The following is a 17,798-nucleotide window of genomic DNA, read 5'->3' as shown; positions in this document are numbered from 1 at the left end:
CCTCTAACCTGTTAGTTCCTTCGCCAATTGCTCAGGTAAAGGAACTCCTCTCGATTGAAGATGCCTGCCTTCAAGAGGTCACGGATGCAGAAAAACAGCTATTTACCAACGGAAAGGAAAGGATGGCGCCGCTTGGCTGAGGAAGTGTTAAACGCCGGTGCCCCCAGAAGGCCGGGCTGTGGCGCTGCCCCTCAGAACGCCCACCTCCCACCCTGGCCCTGTCCCTAGGAGCAGATGGCTTGTCAGGTCCTGGACCGGCTCAATTTGGAGGGAAGAGACTGGAACATTCTCCAGCAGTGTCCGCTGTCCCCGCAGGCACCCCCTGCCCCGCAGTGTCCGCTGTCCCCACAGGCACCCCTCCCCCCAAAGTGTCTGCTGTCCCCACAGGCACCCCTCCCCCACAGTGTCCGCTGTCCCCGCAGGCACCCCTCCCCCACAGTGTCCGCTGTCCCCACAGGCACCCCTCCCCCACAGTGTCCGCTGTCCCCGCAGGCACCCCCTCCCCCACAGTGTCCGCTGTCCCCGCAGGCACTCCCCCCCCCCACAGTGTCCACTGTCCCCACAGGCACCCCTCCCCCCACAGTGTCCGCTGTCCCCACAGGCGCCCCCTCCCCCCACAGTGTCCGCTGTCCCCACAGGCACCCCCTCCCCCCACAGTGTCCGCTGTCCCCGCAGGCACCCCTCCCCCCACAGTGTCCACTGTCCCCGCAGGCACCCCCTCCCCCGCAGTGTCCGCTGTCCCCGCAGGCACCCCTCCCCCACAGTGTCCGCTGTCCTCACAGGCACCCCCTCCCCCACAGTGTCTGCTGTCCCCACAGGCACCCCTCCCCCACAGTGTCCGCTGTCCCTACAGGCACCCCCCCTCCCCCCACAGTGTCCGCTGTCCCCGCAGGCACCCCCTCCCCCGCAGTGTCCGCTGTCCCCGCAGGCACCCCCTCCCCCGCAGTGTCCACTGTCCCCGCAGGCACCCCTCCCCCCACAGTGTCCGCTGTCCCCACAGGCACCCCCCCTCCCCCCACAGTGTCCGCTGTCCCCGCAGGCACCCCCCCCCTCGCAGTGTCTGCTGGCCCCGCAGGCGCCCGCACACACACACACACCCATGTCTGCTGCAGGGCTGAGAATCAGAAAGGATCTGCAGCGGTGGGGAGGTTGGCCAGGGAACGCCCTCCTTTGGGGGGGATCAGAGCCCGTGAGTGCCATTCACACTTTGACCGTGGGAATCACTGCGGTGGTGGCCCCAGTTTCATTTCTGCTCTGCAGCTGTGTCAGCAGCCCCTGGAGGGCTCAGGAACTCCAGATTGAGCCCTAGCCAGTTTGCTCAGTGGATAGAGCATCGCCTAGCGGACTGAAGGGCCATTGGTTCAATTCCAGTACTCTGTAGGTCAAGGGCAGTACTCTGTTGCAGGCTCGATCCCCGCCCTGACAGGTGCAAATATGAGAAGCAACCCTGTCACTTCACAGGGGGGGGGGAGGGGGGTGTGAGCTGCCCCTGGTCTGACGGGGGGGGGGGGGGGGGGTGCGGTGTGAGCTGCCCCTGGTCTGACGGGGGGGGAGGTGCGGTGTGAGCTGCTCCTGGTCTGACGGGGGGGGGGGGGGTGCGGTGTGAGCTGCCCCTGGTCTGACGGGGGGGTGCGGTGTGAGCTGCTGGTCTGACGTGGGGGGCGCGGTGTGGGTGCGGGCTCTGTCCTGGGTCCGTCTGTCCTGCTCCGAGAGCCACACGGCGGCTCAGACAGCAGTGTAAGGACAGTGAGGCTGCTTCCCTCTGCAGGTGGCTTGGGCCTGAGGAAATAATCCGGATTTGCGAACTGTGTGATCACATGATTGCTTAGAATGCCGCTTGGTGCTTTAGAAAACCATGTCAGTAGGGCTGGTCGACAGGGTCATCGGTGAGGTCAGCGTTCCTGATGACTCGTTTCTCGGAGTCTGAATTGGCAATGTAGTTTCCAGGTCTGTGTTCTCCCACTGCTGCCGTGTGTGGCCGTGCCCCTGAGATGAGGTAGCCTCGCAGAGACCAGCCTTCCTGTCTCTGAGCTCCGCCCGCTGGCCCCCAGGCTTGTTCCGCGGTCTGTCTGGGGCAGAGCGAGCCACAAGCCCTAAGTACAGCAGCCGCTTTGGTTCTCCTGTGCTAACGGGCGCGGCTGGCTCTCTGAGACCCCATTTCACGTGTTTACATGGGTTAGCTCTTGCTCTGCAAGATTCTCACACTTTTAACCAAATGTTTGTAAACTCGGCCTAACAAACGGTGCAGGATGCTGTGGAGGCCCGGCGGGGGCCGGCTGTGTCCTCGGCAGCAGTGTCGTGGGTGTCGGAGGGATGCAGTGAGGAGCACGGTGAAGGGATGGGCGTGGGTGGGCGGCTGGCACACACTGGGCCTGCCGAGGCGCACCTCACCCAGGCCTGGGAAGAGCCTTCTTGTTGGGAGAGAGGCGGCGTCCTCAGGAGACCTCTGAGCTGGGCCTTGCAGGAGCGGTTGGCCAAGGATGGGGTAGGGGCCCAAAGAGCTACAGGAGCAGGAGGGAAAGCGGGACTGGGCATGGCACGTGCTTTCGTTGATTGGATCTCTGCAGGCAGGGCCAGCTGATGCGGCCACGACAGAATGGGGGGGAAGCAGGGGGTCGCAGGGCGGGGGCAGCTGGGTTTGCTTCTGAGGCCGTTGAGGGAGGCCAGCATCCCTCCGCCTCCGCCTTGCTGGCCACACTGCCTCCAAAGAGGCGGCCCTTCCCTCCCTCTCTTCGCCGGTGCCCAGTTCCACTCCCCCAGCACCCCAACCTCACACAGGGCGGCTCCCCCAGTTTCCTCAGGAGCCTGGCCTGCCCCCACGCTCGTGTTTAACTTAGCCTGGCCTGCCTCGGTGTGCTCTCCTCCTCTCCATAGAGCTCACCACAATTTGCAACTAGTGAGAATAGGTCATAACGGTCTTTATTTTTATTATCTGTCTCCCCACTGGACCAGCACACATACTATGCATGGCGCGCGCGCGCACACACACACACACACACACACACACACATACAGTACCAGGGCACAGCCTGACTGCTGTGTAGTTAGTATTCAATAAATAATTGTTCTTTATTGAACTAATCAATTTTTTTCCTAAAGAACATTCTTAATGTCTTCTGCATATTTTTCAATAAATGAGATAAAAGACTAATTTTAATACAAGTAATGATGTCTTTCTAAAATATATTCAATTATAAGTGTGGTACTGACATACAACAAATTTAAACATCTCTCAATAAAACCTGTGCTTGAACCAATATACAGCCCCTCTGAGAGTTTATGATCCGTGTTTAAAATGCAACCAGGATTTTCCACTGCTCTTAAAGTTTTCTTTTATAAATAGCTTATAATTAGAGCTTTTGTTGTTGTTGTTTTTGTTAATCTTCACCTGAGGATATATTTTTTCCATTGATTTTTAAAGATAGTGAAAAGTAGGGGGAGAGACAGAGAAAGAAACATGTATTGGTTACCTCCTGCACACGGCCGAACCCAGGCCCGTGCCCTTGACTGGGAATCGAACCCAAGACCTTTTGGTGGGAGGGCCGATGTTCCAACCATGGACCCCAAGCAGCTGGGGCAGATTAGGACATGATGGTGAATGTCTAATGGTGGCAGAAGCCAGGAGAAGAAAACCTTTCAGCTGCTGTCTGTGCACAAGCCCCTGTTGTAAAATTCCCAGTTTGTAAAAAGTAGCTTTGGAAATGAACAGATCAGGTCGGTCCCTCAGTGTCCAGGCTAACCCTCGACCGCACATTCCGTAACAAAGCTCCAGTTTTAAAAGAACTGAAATACTTCCAGCAGCAAAACCGTGGGAAGCACCATTTCACTTTTCTCCTCTTCAGACCCCCAGAGCCTTGGGCGGCGCGGGGTCCTCCAGGCAGCAGGTGCATCGTCCCTTTAGCTGTGTGGCCAGTCACTAGGCGGCTGCCACTGCGTGTGTGCGGCTGGGGTGGGGGTGAAAGCTGCGGCGGTTCCCCCTGACGCTGGGCACGACCAGTGGCTGCGGCTCTGGGCGGGAGCCTCCGCCAGGCCGGCCAGGCTGACGTGTGTCTCTTGCCTCCCCAGCCCAGCGACTTCTCCGTGTCCCTCAAAGCGTCAGGGAAGAACAAGCACTTCAAGGTGCAGCTCGTGGACAGCGTGTACTGCATCGGGCAGCGGCGGTTCCACACCATGGACGAGCTGGTGGAGCACTACAAAAAGGCCCCCATCTTCACCAGCGAGCGCGGGGAGAAGCTCTACCTCGTGCGGGCCCTGCAGTGACGCCGGCCTCGCTCCAGCCTCGGCGCCGCACTCGCTCCCCAGGCTGCTGGGTGGCCCCTCTGCACCGCCACTCTGTCCGGGGCCGCCTCTGCCTGGCCGGTCTCTCTGTCCAGGCCGTTGTCTCCTCCTGCTCCTGTTTGCCACCCGGGCCTCCCTCCGTGTCCAAGGCCACCTGCTGCTGGCCGGTGCAGAGAAGGGAGGCGGAGGAGGGGCGAGCTTGCTCTCTTTCTTTCTGCTCTGTGGGAAGCAGCCTTAGTCTGTGCAGCCTGTTCCTGCGTCGGCACCGCAGTGAGAAGACACGGTGCAGCGGGAACACACACGGAAGCTGCCCGTGGCGGAGTGATCCACACGCACTCCCGGGGCCTCCCGAGCCTGGGCTCCGACCCGGCAGCGCACGCGGAGGCCCCGCTCCCAGCAGCCCCTGCTCGGCCCTTGGCCCTTCCCTGGTGTCCAGGGTGGACGTCTGCTGGGAGCAGCCCCGGAGCCAGCAGGGAGGCAGCGGTGAGGAGCTGCCAGTGCCTTCGGGGCTGTGCTTGCAATAAGGAAGGCTTTCCGGAAGGTCCGTCGGCAGAGGGGCCGCCGCTCGGAAAGAGACGTTTGGTGATTTACCCCGGGTGTGCCATCCACATAGTGCTTTTCCTCTTGCCCTCTGGGTGTTTGAATTCACAGTTCTGTATTTAATTCTCCACGTGATAGGTGTCTGTAGCCATTTGTTGACACTAATACAGATGATTAAGGAAAACAGCTGATCTGTGGGGAAGGGACGCTACCAACACTTGACACACACACACACACAATATATACATATATATATATTTTATATGTATATTATTTGCTTTACAGGGTTTTTCAGGGTGTACAAAGGAATGTGTAATTGTAGGAAAAGACACACAGAATGTTTGTTTTCTTTTTTCTTTACCTTGAACTTCTTTATAGATTAAATATTCTATCTTGAGGTGGCACATTCCTACAGTCAAAGAAGGGGTCTTGAGACCTCCTCAACTTGCATACTCAGTTTTTTGGATATTGTAATAAAAAAAGTATTACGACGAGACTGTGTGTGTGTCTTGGGGAACCCATTCTGACTGGAGGCTCAGCAAATTCTGAAGGGAGCCGTCTGAGAGGAGTCGCAGTTGACGTTCCAGCGTGGTTCCCCTCTCTGCACCTCAGCTCTCTGTGGATAACAAGTTACCTCATGAAACTCCAGAGGAACCACCGTTATCCGCTAGGCCCCCGCCTCAGCTCCCTCTGCCCCCGCCTCACCCGCTCACTCGGGCGGTGGGTGCTGCTGGCATCCCCATTACACAGCCGGGGGAAGGAGGCATGTCCCTGCGCCGGGGGCGTGGCTGGTGCATGGTGGGCGCCTTCCCACCAGCCGCGGCGGCCAGGAGACCAAGGCATCGCGTGGCGTCTGCACGTGGCCTGTCATCCCTGTTCCCCGGAGTCGGTGCCTTTGTGTTGCCGTTGACATACAGTAGACATTTGATAATAAATTGGAAGTTTGGTGTCAGAGGCCCTTGGTTGGGGCCACACAGTAGATAAGACAGACATCCAGCCGAACGGGGCAGGGAACGACTTAGGCAAAGCGGCTGGTTCCCTGCTGTCTCCGTGGAAGGAGACTCCTCCGGGTCTCCCTGTGGTATCACATTTTGTCCTCGCGAGGATCCCTGCAGGTGCGGGTTCTCAGCCGCCGTGCTGAGGACACCGGTGTGAATTTTCAAGACATGCACTGCCCGCCTGTTCAGTCAGAGGACTGACTTTCCCCTAGATTGCCAGATTAAAAAATGACAACAGTGTGAATGCCCTGTCTTGAACCATACATATATAGGTCATGTCATAGAACTGCATCTTATCGGTCACATCTCATCAATAAGGTTGCATCTGCTCGATTCATTCTTGGCACCAGAAATCCTCGTGTACAAAGTATAGGCACCCGATTTTTTTTGAAAAGTCATTTGGAGCAAAAAAGGTAATTACTGTTTTTCATAAATCAAAATTACACTTATTTTTTGGTCAGATTAGCAAACTATGTAAGAACATTTTTTGGAGTGCTGCAGAATCTTAGTAACTGGTTTACGTGGCCTGAGATGGAGAGCAGGTGCCAGGATCCGGGCAGGCTGGGTGCACACAGCAGTGTGGGAAGAAGCAGGACAGGGGACAGGTGCGTGTTTGGCTTCGGGAGCTGGAAGGCTTACAGCTGATTTGGCCGTTACTTTCAGTCTTGTCTTGAGCTGCCGCCAGGGAGTCCTCCGGCCTCGGGGTGGGTCAGACTTGTCTCTATGGGGGACGCAGCGCCCGGGCAGCCTGGCAGCAGGTGGGCCAGTGGGCGGGCACCAAGGCCAGGCGAAGCGTCGATGGTGTGGGGGAAGGAGGTGCCAGGCAAGGGCCCGCGTGGTTTGGAGTGTGGACTGTCTGTGCCCAGGCGGCACCACTGCCTCCCCACCTGGCAGGACTTGTGTTGCTGCCCCCTGCCTCTGCAAACAGCGGGGCAGTTCAAGGTCATAATTTCTTAGTCCTGTGACGCCCATTTGCTTGCACTAACTGCCCTCGTTTCCCACGGACAGCTCCCCATTCAGAGCAGAACACCCCAGCCCTCCGCACGTCAGTCCCCCGCCCCCCCCCCCAGCACCTTTCACTCATGTTTCTAGGGAGCTGAACTGTCCATCTCTCCTGGGGTGCATCACAAACTAAAGCCTAAAACTAGAATCTTTGCATCCACTGAAGCTCTCACATTTCCAAAAAGGCGTTCTTGGTAAAAGTACAGACTGGTCTGTGGTTTCTGTGAGCTTGTTGGTTTATGTTTACATTTCTACCGATCACTCCTTAAGACCGAAGCTCAGAACTGAGAGGACAGGGAAGTTTGAAAGAATTGGTTTCCTTATTGCTTGCTGATACGTGCAGCTGGGTTTCGGCGTCCGCTCACTAGGACCCGCAGTTTGGCTTTATTGTTGCTGTGTGATCGGTGTCAGCGATACACTGACTCCCTGCCCGGTGCCAGCTGCTGTCCCGCTCCTGCTCACAGCCTGTGGGGAGCGGCTGTCCTTGCCGGGGGCGTCGGGCAGAGGTGTCGGCTTCCCGGCTGTTCGCTCACGAGTAGGTGGGCCGCTCCCATCTGCATCCCCAGGTTGAACTTGTTACATGGGATTACCTCTCCCTCTTGGCGGGAGCCCATCGTGCCTCCTCCGCCAGACCAGGGCCCTCAGACCCTCTGCCCCTGGCCTGGGGGTCTCAGCGCCAACCACCCACAGCACAGCCTCAGGCTCCCACATTTAAAGAGGCGTTGCCCCGGGAAACTCATGGCCATGTGTGGCCCCCCAGCCACCCGGGCCTCACCCCCTTTCCGTGCTCCCCGGGAGCTAAGGCGCTCACACCCCTAAGGGAGTCCTGGGGGAGAAGCATCTTTGAGATGGGGCGAGAGTCCTTGCATTTCTCAGGCTGAGCTGGCAGCACAGCGGCCGGTAAGTATTGAACGTTGGATACCTTTGCCCATCTTAAATCTGGCAACGCAAGGTCGGGGCGCCAGCACAGTGTGGTTCAGGCGGGACCCTCCATGGTCCGACCTGGCGGGGAGGGCCAGCGGCCCCCGGCCTGCCTCGGGGCACTGGTTCTGTTTGTGGGTCTTCCCCAGTTACCTCCCTGCTCATCACATTGGGGACTAGACTGCCGCCTGGGGACTTGGGGGTGCAAACACTCAGTGCCTAAAACCCTTGCTCAGCGGGCGGCATGCGGCTTTCTGTGAGGAAGCTGAGGCTCCCGCAGACCCGGAGGCCACCTTCCAGGTGCCAGCTACTGCCCCCACACAGCCCGCCCTCCTGTGGACATCTGCCTGCCGGCCGCTCCCTGAAGAGTCATGCGGGCTCTTGGGGCCTGCACTGGGGGTGCTGCTCTGGGCTGCTTAACTTCGGGGGCCCCTGCCCCCACCGCCCTGTGCATGCTCTCATGTGACTGAGTTTTCTACAGCGTGTCCTTCCTTTGGATCCTCCAAAGAGAGAGATCCAGAATGGGGTGCCTGAAACGATCTATTTTTCAAAGTCATTGCCTTAGCCTCCATTGGATGTCGCCTATCACAGCCCCAGCCACACAGGCTGCTGGGAGGACTCGGCGTGTTCCGTCCTGCGGGTCCAGTTGCTGGACAGGAAGTAAGCACCAGAGGTGGAGGAGCATCAGCTGGCGTGGAAGGGAACGGGACAGCTCCTACAATGTTGGCCTCCTCCCGGGCATGCATCTGGCCAGCTCTTTGGTGTGGAGACAAGTTGTGCAAAGAGTTGGGAACCAGAGGCCCAGAGCTTGTCCTCGAGCTGCACTGGCGGGTGCGGGCGAGAACGGATAGAGAGGGGACCCTCCCTTCATGGTCTTCGGACCCGTCAACCTGCGGGTCTGCCCCTGGCCAGCCTGCGACCCCCACCGCGTCTGACACGAAACGGCCTCGGAACACTGGGGAGAGCTGCACCTACTGCACAGGCGACAGGGCCTTGTTGCACATGTAAACATGTGAGCCACTGTGCACACTGTGCTGAGAGCCTTTTCACAGCTTTTATTTATTTATTTATTTATTTATTTATTTAATCTATATATTTTATTGATTTTTTACAGAGAGGAAGAGAGAGGGATAGAGAGTCAGAAACATCAATGAGAGAGAATCATCCTACTGGGGATGTGCCTGCAACTAAGGTACATGCCCTTGACCGGAATCGAACCTGGGACCTTTCAGTCTGCAGGCCAATGCTCTATCCACTGAGCCAAACCAGTTTCAGCCTTTTCACAGCTTTTAAATTACCTAATAGAAAGGGGAAGGACATTAAAACACTGAATGCCCGTCTAAATAAGCCTGGTAATCCGAGTCTGCAGACCACCTCATCTATAGGACCACAGAGACACCGCATGCAAATGATTCCAACCTAGAATTCCATGGAGTTTCAGATGGAATTCAGACGCAGCATTGCTCTCTGTACGGAGAAATGTCTCTGCTGTGGACTTTGCTTGGTTTCCTGGTGGTTTTAGAAAACAATTTTATCTTTAGTTAATATTTTCATTAAAAATGCCTATTAAAAACATGATTGCTGAATTCAAAAATGAAGTCAATTTCCACAGAACAGAATCCTGATCAAGGTCATCAAATGCTCTGAACTTTCTCAGCTAAGCCTCCCCTGACTGCTGATCCCACAGCGCCTATCAGCTCCAACATCCGGGGTCACTTTCTATGCTTATTACCTATCACCTGTTCAACCCCCCTCCCTCACCACCAACCCTCCGCCCCAAACACACACACACACACACACAGTTGTACAAAGGTTGGGGTTGGTTTTGTTGCTGCTGGAACCCAAACAGAACCCCACAGTGTGCCACGCAGGCACGCGGTGGGCATTGAACAGCGCTGAGCGAGTCCGCTGGGAGAAGTGGGCACCCACACTGAGCCCCTACATTCCGGAAGCGCCGTACTTTGCCTTGGAGAGTGTCTGCCTGGCTGGATGAGGTTCACGCGACGCTTTCTTTTCTTTCATATCCTGGATCCAGTTCCATCTTTGTGGCGGTTAGCCCAGTGCTGCTCCCATCCGCCCCATCCTTGTCCTCCTCACCCACCACAGGTTCCTGCCCTCAGCACCCCACTACTCCCCCAGCCCTGCACCACCCTCACCTGCATGAGGTCCTTCTCCATCCCCAATGCGTCGTTTCCTACTCTCAGCCACCAGGAACTTAGTCTGTTTGCTTGCTGCGTTCTGCTCTACTAAATAGTAATTTTTGTTGTTGTTAATTCTCACCTGAGGATATTTTTTTCAGTGCTTTCTTAGAGTGCAAGAGAGGGAGGTGGGAGAGAGAGAGAGGGAGAGAGAAACTATTCGAGAGAGATACATCGACTGGTTGCCTCCCACAGGTGCCCCCATGGGGGGAGAGGGGAGAAAGGGGGTGGAGAGGGAGTGAACTCACAACCAAGATATGTGCCCTTGATGGGGAATCAAACCAGTTATCCTTTGATGCACAGGCTGATGCTCTAACCACTGAGCCACTGGTGAGGGCCTAAATAGTAACTTCTTAAAAATGAGGTTAGTATAAATTTAATGCCCAAACAAGATTTAGGTAGAATGAGAAGAAAGATAAACAAGCTAATCTCACTTACTAACACATACTCAAAAAGAGCAGAACATATACTACTACGGCAATAGAACTAGAGGGTAACTTCTCACTGCACTGCCCTCACAGAATTTCCCCCTCCACCATCCCTCCTCCTTGGTCTCCACTTCCGTCTCATCTCTTAATTGCAAGAAAGGCTCCTCGGCTCCCTCCTGTCCAGCAGAGATGACGAAAGCTGAGCTGGGTTCCGAGCAGGCTCCAACTTCCCTTCGAGCGCCAGTTCCTCCGAGTCTCCTTATCAGAACTCCTGTCTCCGTTCCGCAGACGGCCAAGCTGGGCTCACTCCTTCAGCAGCTCTGTCCCTCTGCCCGCCACGCCTGGCCCAGCCCCGCACCCAGCTTCCTCGTCACACAGCCCCTCCCCGGGACCTGCGTGGCCGTTGCTGGCCGACTTCCCTGGTGTCTGCCTGTGCCTTCTCTCCCAGCAGACCAGCAGCCGTCTGGGATGTACCATATGAAATGGCCTTTTTTCCAGGCCAAATATGGAACATTAGCCATCTCAGAAGCTACAGCCTAGAAACGTGTTTCAGAGTTCGTAAGACTGTGCTCCCTGGATCCAGTAGCTGCTAATAAGTATTTGTTGGTTTGAATAAAAAGAGAGCCTATGAAATGAGATGAAGTCCTCTAGCATTGAGCCAACCCCACTTTAAAACACTACAAGGGCACACCGACATGATCAAAGGCTGGCTATAAAGAGTGCATTCTTTATGAAGTCCCAGCGGCACTTGGACTTTCCCAGTTCGCACACACAAGCACAAGCCTGGGAGGGGACAGACCCGCTCTCTCGTCCTGTCCCTGACAGAGATCGCAGGCCATCTGAAAAGGAGCCAGGGTCTTACTCCACCGAGCTGTAGTTTCTTCTCTGTCTACATAACCTAGCACAGAACTTCTGGAAAATCTCTCAAAGCGGACACCCCATGTGATCTGTGACCTTCTTAAAAACGTTGTGGCAAAACACAATGGAAGCTACCTTGGCCATTTGTAAGTGTGCAGGTACATGGCATTGAGCACATTCACACTATTGTGCTGCCATCACCGACATCCTTCTCCAGAATCACCTCACAGAACCGACACTCTGTCCCTGAACAGTCCCCTTCTCCCCTCCCCTCCCTGGGACCACATCCTCCTCCTGTCTCTATGAATTCCGCTGCTCCAGGTACACCTGTTCGTTTACCAATGTTCTCATTATATTTCTAAACCCAGCACTCAGCACTTCTTTTTAATTAGTTTGATTAATACCTAGTTTCATTTTAAGTGGATTAAATAACCCCCATTAAGAATTTTAATTTACATTTATATGTCGATTAATTCAATTTCCTTATTTAAGTACTTAAGTTATCTAATTAACAAACAAACCTTTCCAAGCACTTAAGTGATCTTGGAAACCTAATAAAGTTGTAACTGTACTGAGTCCTGAGCCGTCTCAAGGGTTCCGGTGTTGTTAGGCATTTACTAAGATGACAACCTAAATTCAAAAGTCTAAACTCAGTTATGCATTTTAAATTTATACACCAACTTCACATAAATATTATAAGTTCACTTATAAGCCCACTGTGCAGAGGGATTCTTACCTAAAAAATATTAGTGCTATAGTTTAATTCTCTTAAACATTCTAGATTTAATTCCAAATCTTCCCAGGATTCAGAAACACTTCTCTTCAGAAGAAGTCCTCATCACCCCAATAGAGTGGCCATGACTTTCCCACGTGCCTCGGGTTTGCCTTCTCAGCCGGGGGTTTGATGATCAGAGTCCCAGCTCCCACGTTGGGTTCTTGGGGAGGCAGGCGGGTCTGACGCTGCCTGTGGTCTCGCTGTCTCCTTCCAGCTGGTGTCCCCACCCACACCCCTTCACCAGGGACCCATCGCAGTCTCACTCCTCCGGACGTCGGCACCCGCTGCCATGTGCCCGGATGCACCTGCTCTGCATGGCGGCCACCTATGCAGCTTCTTCTACGTGTGTCTCCCGCCACGGCAGCGACTCTGACATCACATCTGGCACCCACTCAGTCCCTCTGGTGCTGTTCCTTCTGGGCTTACAGATGTTCTGGCACCTGCGTATGCCAGCTTACATGTTGTCCTAAGAACATAACTGCACTCAAATCGCTTCTCAAGTATCACTCGGAGTCCACGCGGTTGGTTGCGGGCTTACGCAAGAAAAACAGCACAGAGTTCCAGTCAGCCGACCTGTTCTCGAAGGAAAAACAGAAGATTAAGATCAGTGCGTTACTGCCCGTCAGATGTTGGAAGCTAAAATAGCATGTTCAAAGGCTTATGCATCTTTTTGTTAGAACTCTCAACTTTAACTTATTTTTTAAAACTTTTTAAACATTTGTTTGCTTACTTAAATTACCAATTGCTGGACCAAATGACATGAGATAAAATGCCCTCTACTGTAGTTATAAGATAAGCCATGAATCCAAATAGTTGAAGGAGGACGTAGAGAGGAACTGAAGAGAGAGAAAGCTGAGCTTCTGTGATGCGGAAGGCCAGGGTAGTGAAAGAATATGTGAACGCACGGAGGAATAGCCGGCTGTGGCTGAGGTGGGGCTTAGGAACGGCACGTCTGAGGGGGCGCAGTCGGTGTTCACCAAGAGGAGAAATGTCACTGAAGACTGGAGTAGAAACTCAAGACACTGGATTCGTCCCGATGGTCTTGGCCAATTCTTACCCCTAAAGAAAATGTGCCTCAAAGGCTTGTACTCCTATCGGTGGTCAAACCCGCTGCTTCTCTCCCCCAGGAGGTGTGGACACTCGTTCCTGGAACATCTGAGCCAGAAGGAGCCTCAGCACATCACTTACATTACACACAGCGGAACTGAGCTCAGAGAGTGTGCGGGGGCCATGCAGGAAGAGCCTCCTGGAACCGATCACGGTGGGCCCTCTCAGACGGGGTGTACCATGCCAGGGGTGCGTGAGCTTTGAAGTCTAATCCTGGCATCAAGAAGAGGCACGTGGCAGCCTTGCCTGCCCGCTTCCACGCTGGCCTCCTCCCGGGGCCGAGGGACGATCCTTCTGTGGGGATGTCTGTGGATGTCGCGGGGTTCCCTGTGCACCCCAAGGCCTCTCGGGAGGTAGAAGTCTGCTGGCGGCCACCTGAGCTCCCGCACCACGATAATGGGGTCAGAGCGAAGCCACGGGTCCCAGCCTGGGCAGGCGCCTCCCTCGTTGCTGCTGGGTGTGATGGGCAGGGTCGCCTGCCAGGGGAGAGCTCAGTGTGTTCTGAGGTCGCTGCAGGCAGGTGCGCGCTGGTCCAAGAGCAGAGACACGCACGCCATCGCCGTTGGGAAAGGAGACAGGAGGCTTCCCGGTAAGTATTCTCGTCTTTCACAAGGAAGAGGAACTGTTATTTCTCACTCCTGGCGTCTGACCACTGAAGGCCAGTGTGAAGGTGAATTTGGAAACAAGCCCTTTCCTTAGACCAGGGTTTCCCAAACTTTTGACCTATGTGTACCCCTTCTGTAATTTTCGTATCGCCGAGTACCCCTTGTACTCATGAGAACGGAGAATTAGGCGCAGAGCATACCCCTGGGGGTACGCGTACCACACTTGGGGAAACACTACATGTTTGTGACCATTCTTGAATGTTGTCTTGACTATTCTTGGTCTCAATGGCCTGGGGGGCCAGACAGATGGCAGCGAGGGCGCTGTTCCCGCACAGGCCACCATCAGGAGTGACCACGCCTTAACCATGGCCCTGGCCTTCTCGTTCTCCCGGTGAAATCTCCCCTGGGCAGCAGCCTCTGGGGAAGCCCTCTCCCCTCCCCGCGGCAGCGCAGGGAGGGCCTTCCTGCTGTCACCACCAGTCTGCCACACAGGGCGCCCAGCTTCCTCTGGAGACCGCAGCCCCGATTCCCGTGGGGACCACACCCCCACCCATCCCAGCTGCAGGCGGCAGCTCCCTCAGCGGAGCCTGGCTCTGGGGTGCGAGGACTGAGCTCTGAGGTCAGGGGACCGAGCGTAGCCCAGAGGGGCGCTTCCGGGAGGCAAGGCGTGGTGGGCAGCGGCTCCCTCTCCTCGCGGAGCCTGCCTTTCTGCCTCCCTGAGCCGAGGAGATTCTGGGACACAGCCCAGCTCTCCACTCCGCTCCTTCCTCGTGGAGTGAGTGTCCTCACGGCTCTCCCTGCCCCAGCCTCAGCCCACCTTCCCCACCGCACTGCATGCAGGAGGCCGGTCTCCAAACACCTGTCCCTTCTGCTCGTCTGGAACCTCGACAGTCAGCCATCCACGGGTCCCCTGGAAACCGGGCGGCCTTTCTGACTGTCTGGCCAGTAAACTCAGGCGGGAGAGACGTGACATGGTTTGGGAGGTGAGGTCATCGGAGGCCACGCACTCCCTCCTGCTCCTGGTCTGGAGCTGCTCACGTGGCACAGCCAGGGCGCTGGAGGAGGCCGCCCGGGGAGGCCCGCTCTGGCTGGACTCCGGGCCGGCCACCAGCACCGCCTGGCCGCCTGAGAGGGAGTCCTGGTTTTTGGAAGCCACTGGCTGATCCCATGTGGAGCAGGGATGAGCCTTCCTTAATGAGCTCTGGTCAAACTGCAGATTCGTGAGCAAAATGCAGGATTGTGACTGTTTTTGGCCCCTGTTCGAGGTCTGACAGCAATGATGGAGACAGCCCTGGGGCCCAGCACCGTCAGCGACATCTCTCAGCGGCATGTCCCTCCTCTGGTCCCTCCTCCTCCTCAGCGGCCAGACCCCACTTACCGTCTCCTGGACGCCTGGCCTCGCTGTGTGCCTGCCTCCTCCCCTTGGCCCTGCTCTCCCTCTGCCTTCCCCCCCGCCACCCGACCCTGGGTTGTCTTCAAGACTCGGATCTGGAACTCTCTCCTCCGTTCGCATGGGCCCCTCCTCCCCACTGGACCCTGGGGCACCTGTGCTCTTCCCTCATGGCTTCCCACAGCACAGCCCTGCTTGTGCCTGCGCTCCCGTCAGACCTGAGCTTCTGCCGTGTCTTCCTGGTCCCTGTGACCTTGAAGATTAGCACAGCGTCTGCTATGGGATGTGGGTGCGTGTCCCGCACATTCGTATGCTGAAGCCTCGCCCCCGACATGATGGTCTTAAAAGGTGACACGGTCAGGAGGGCAGAGCCCTCGTGAATGGGGTTAGTGCCTCATAGAGAGACCTCTCCACCTCCCTTTCCCGCCCACTGAGAGGACTGAGCGAGAGGACAGCCACCCTGAGCCAGGAAGAGCCTTCACCGCACACGGAGCCTGCCAGCACCTGGTCCCGGGCCGCCCAGCCTCCAGAGCGTGAGAAACACCATAAAACATGGAGGGTGGGCGAGAGCAGAATCGGGGCTCTCTTGGGGCCACTAGCTCAGTCTCCCTTGGAGAAAAGTTTAAGTTTCAGCCTTTCTCACACTTCTTGACTGCGGTGTGCAGTGTCTAGGCCGTGTTTAGACACAGGCATAAGGAGGCCCAGCTTACTCAAGGAGAAGGAGAGCTCCGTCCGTCTGGGACAGAGTCATGTGATGACAATAGAAAAGAGGTAAATGAATTATTAAAAATTGTTAAAAATCATCGCAGTGTCCTGACACCTTGCTAACCTCTCTGGGACTCCACCCTTCCAAGGTACTCTGTCTGCAAACCCACTGAAGACGCAGGCAGTTCCAAGGGTTTGATAAGCTTTCCTTTTGTCACTTTCCAACACCCGCGGGCCGTCAGTCTACACTGTCCTTCCCTGGCCACAGCCAGGCCCTCTGTGCCCGGGCCCTGCCTGCAGGGTACACTCACACAAAGACCTCTCTCACAGCTGCTTCTCTCTGTCCCTAGAGGTCCCTGGGCTCAGTCCCTGGGTTGGAACTCAAGCCACAGCCAAAGGCAGGGACACAATCGGGCTATTGTTTGAGCTGAAAGTCACTGAGAGGGCAGAGGGGCCCAGGGCTGACTCACAGCTACACCTGCCAGCCCTCAGGGCTCCAGGCAGGCGGCATTTCCTGCTTGCCCGGGTCTCCTCCAGGTCCCTGCCACTGAGTATCGGGGCGTCTCTTCCGCTCCTGCTGGCCCCGTTGCATTTCTCTGGGCCTTGCCTTCCCTGTAGAGTGCAAAGGCCCAGAGAGCGTCCGGCGTGCTGCGGACAGAGGGCAGCGGCTGTGCTCCGATCAGCAAGGAAGAGGCAGACCAGGCTGCCATGGTCGTGGTTCCTGGCCCCAATTCATGTCCCAGGAAAACAACCCCGCGGGATTCAAGGCCTGCTGTGAAAAGCAGAGCTCCTAGAGGGTGCCTGAAACAATGCTTTCATGAGTTTGAAATGGGAAAACATGAATAGATAGGACACAAAAGGTATAAACTCTGAAGTAAATGATAGACAAATGCAACTCCATTGAAAATCAGAACTTCCATTTCTCCAAAGACATAAATCAGAGACTATGAAGACAACTTAGGAACTGGAAGAAAATATTTTCAGCACTTTTTTAACTTTAAAAAGGGAAAGAGACGTGTTCAATATAATAAAGTGTTCAAACTGTGTGTGCAGGAAACACTCTGTTGAGGAAACATAAATGTCCACTAGGAAGGATGAGACCCAAGTCTCTTTTTCGTGTCACACCCACCAGTCACACCTGCCCGCGCTCAGTCAGTGTGTACTGCTGGTGGGAATGCAAGTGGACACAGCTTCCTGAGGGACATGACAAAGCTAATCAAGTTGAATGTGAGCATGTTGTGTGGCTGAGGAATTCCACAGCTTGACTGATATCAGGAAATTCCATAGATAGACAGATAGATAGGTAGATATATACACACACACATTCCCATAATTAATTTTCTGATATATACTATATGTACACACACACACACACACACTCACACATTCAAAAAGACACAAGAATGTTTATGGCAGCACTGTTTATAATAAACTGGAGGTGTGGTGCACAGATTTGTGCACTGGTGGGTTTCCTTGGCCCGGCCTGCAGGGATTGGGCCAAAACCAGCTCTCTGACATCCCCCGAGGGGGTCCTGGATTACAAAACAGTGGTTCTCGGTGACCCACCCCTGAATCGGGCTCCTTCCTCTCTGGTTCCGAATACATCACCCAAGAACCACAGCTGCCAAGTTGTGGTCAGTGCGCATCATAGCTTCCAGCCAGTAAGCCGAACGGTGGGACCATCACTTAGGCTTTTATATATATAGATAATAAAAACTGTAAACAACCAAATGTCCACCAGCAATACCTGGCTAAATAAATTGTAAAATATGCATACAAAAGAATATGACACATCTCTAATAATCAATGGTTATAGTCTTAAAGTCCACCATACAAAACTATTCAAAATGCATAAAAACATAAATGCACAGTTAAGCATATTAATAAAGCAAACATCCACATGGCTGCTACCCAGGTCAGCACATAGAGCATTGGGACAGGCCCGAAGCCCCGTCCTCCCTCTTCCCCACTCACAGCCCTCCCTCCCGGTAGA

At 55.2% G+C, this 17,798-nt stretch overlaps 1 protein-coding gene across 2 annotated transcripts in view; it reads left to right on the top strand.

Annotated features, from left to right (window-relative positions):
- The window catches only part of NCK2 (NCK adaptor protein 2), a 108,742-nt gene extending 104,347 nt beyond the window's left edge, over positions 1-4,395 (top strand). For both annotated transcript variants that reach the window (XM_036454026.2, XM_036454024.2), the window contains one exon: positions 4,066-4,395. In XM_036454026.2, coding sequence (XP_036309919.1) covers positions 4,066-4,260 — 195 coding nt within the window. In that variant the 3' untranslated portion in view covers positions 4,261-4,395. The remainder of the gene's footprint in view (positions 1-4,065) is intronic.
- The last annotated feature ends 13,403 nt before the right edge of the window (positions 4,396-17,798 follow it).

Source organism: Pipistrellus kuhlii, unplaced genomic scaffold (assembly GCF_014108245.1).
Source record: "Pipistrellus kuhlii isolate mPipKuh1 unplaced genomic scaffold, mPipKuh1.p scaffold_m20_p_27, whole genome shotgun sequence".
NCBI lineage: Eukaryota > Metazoa > Chordata > Mammalia > Chiroptera > Vespertilionidae > Pipistrellus > Pipistrellus kuhlii.
This window is presented reverse-complemented; position numbering and strand designations above follow the sequence as displayed.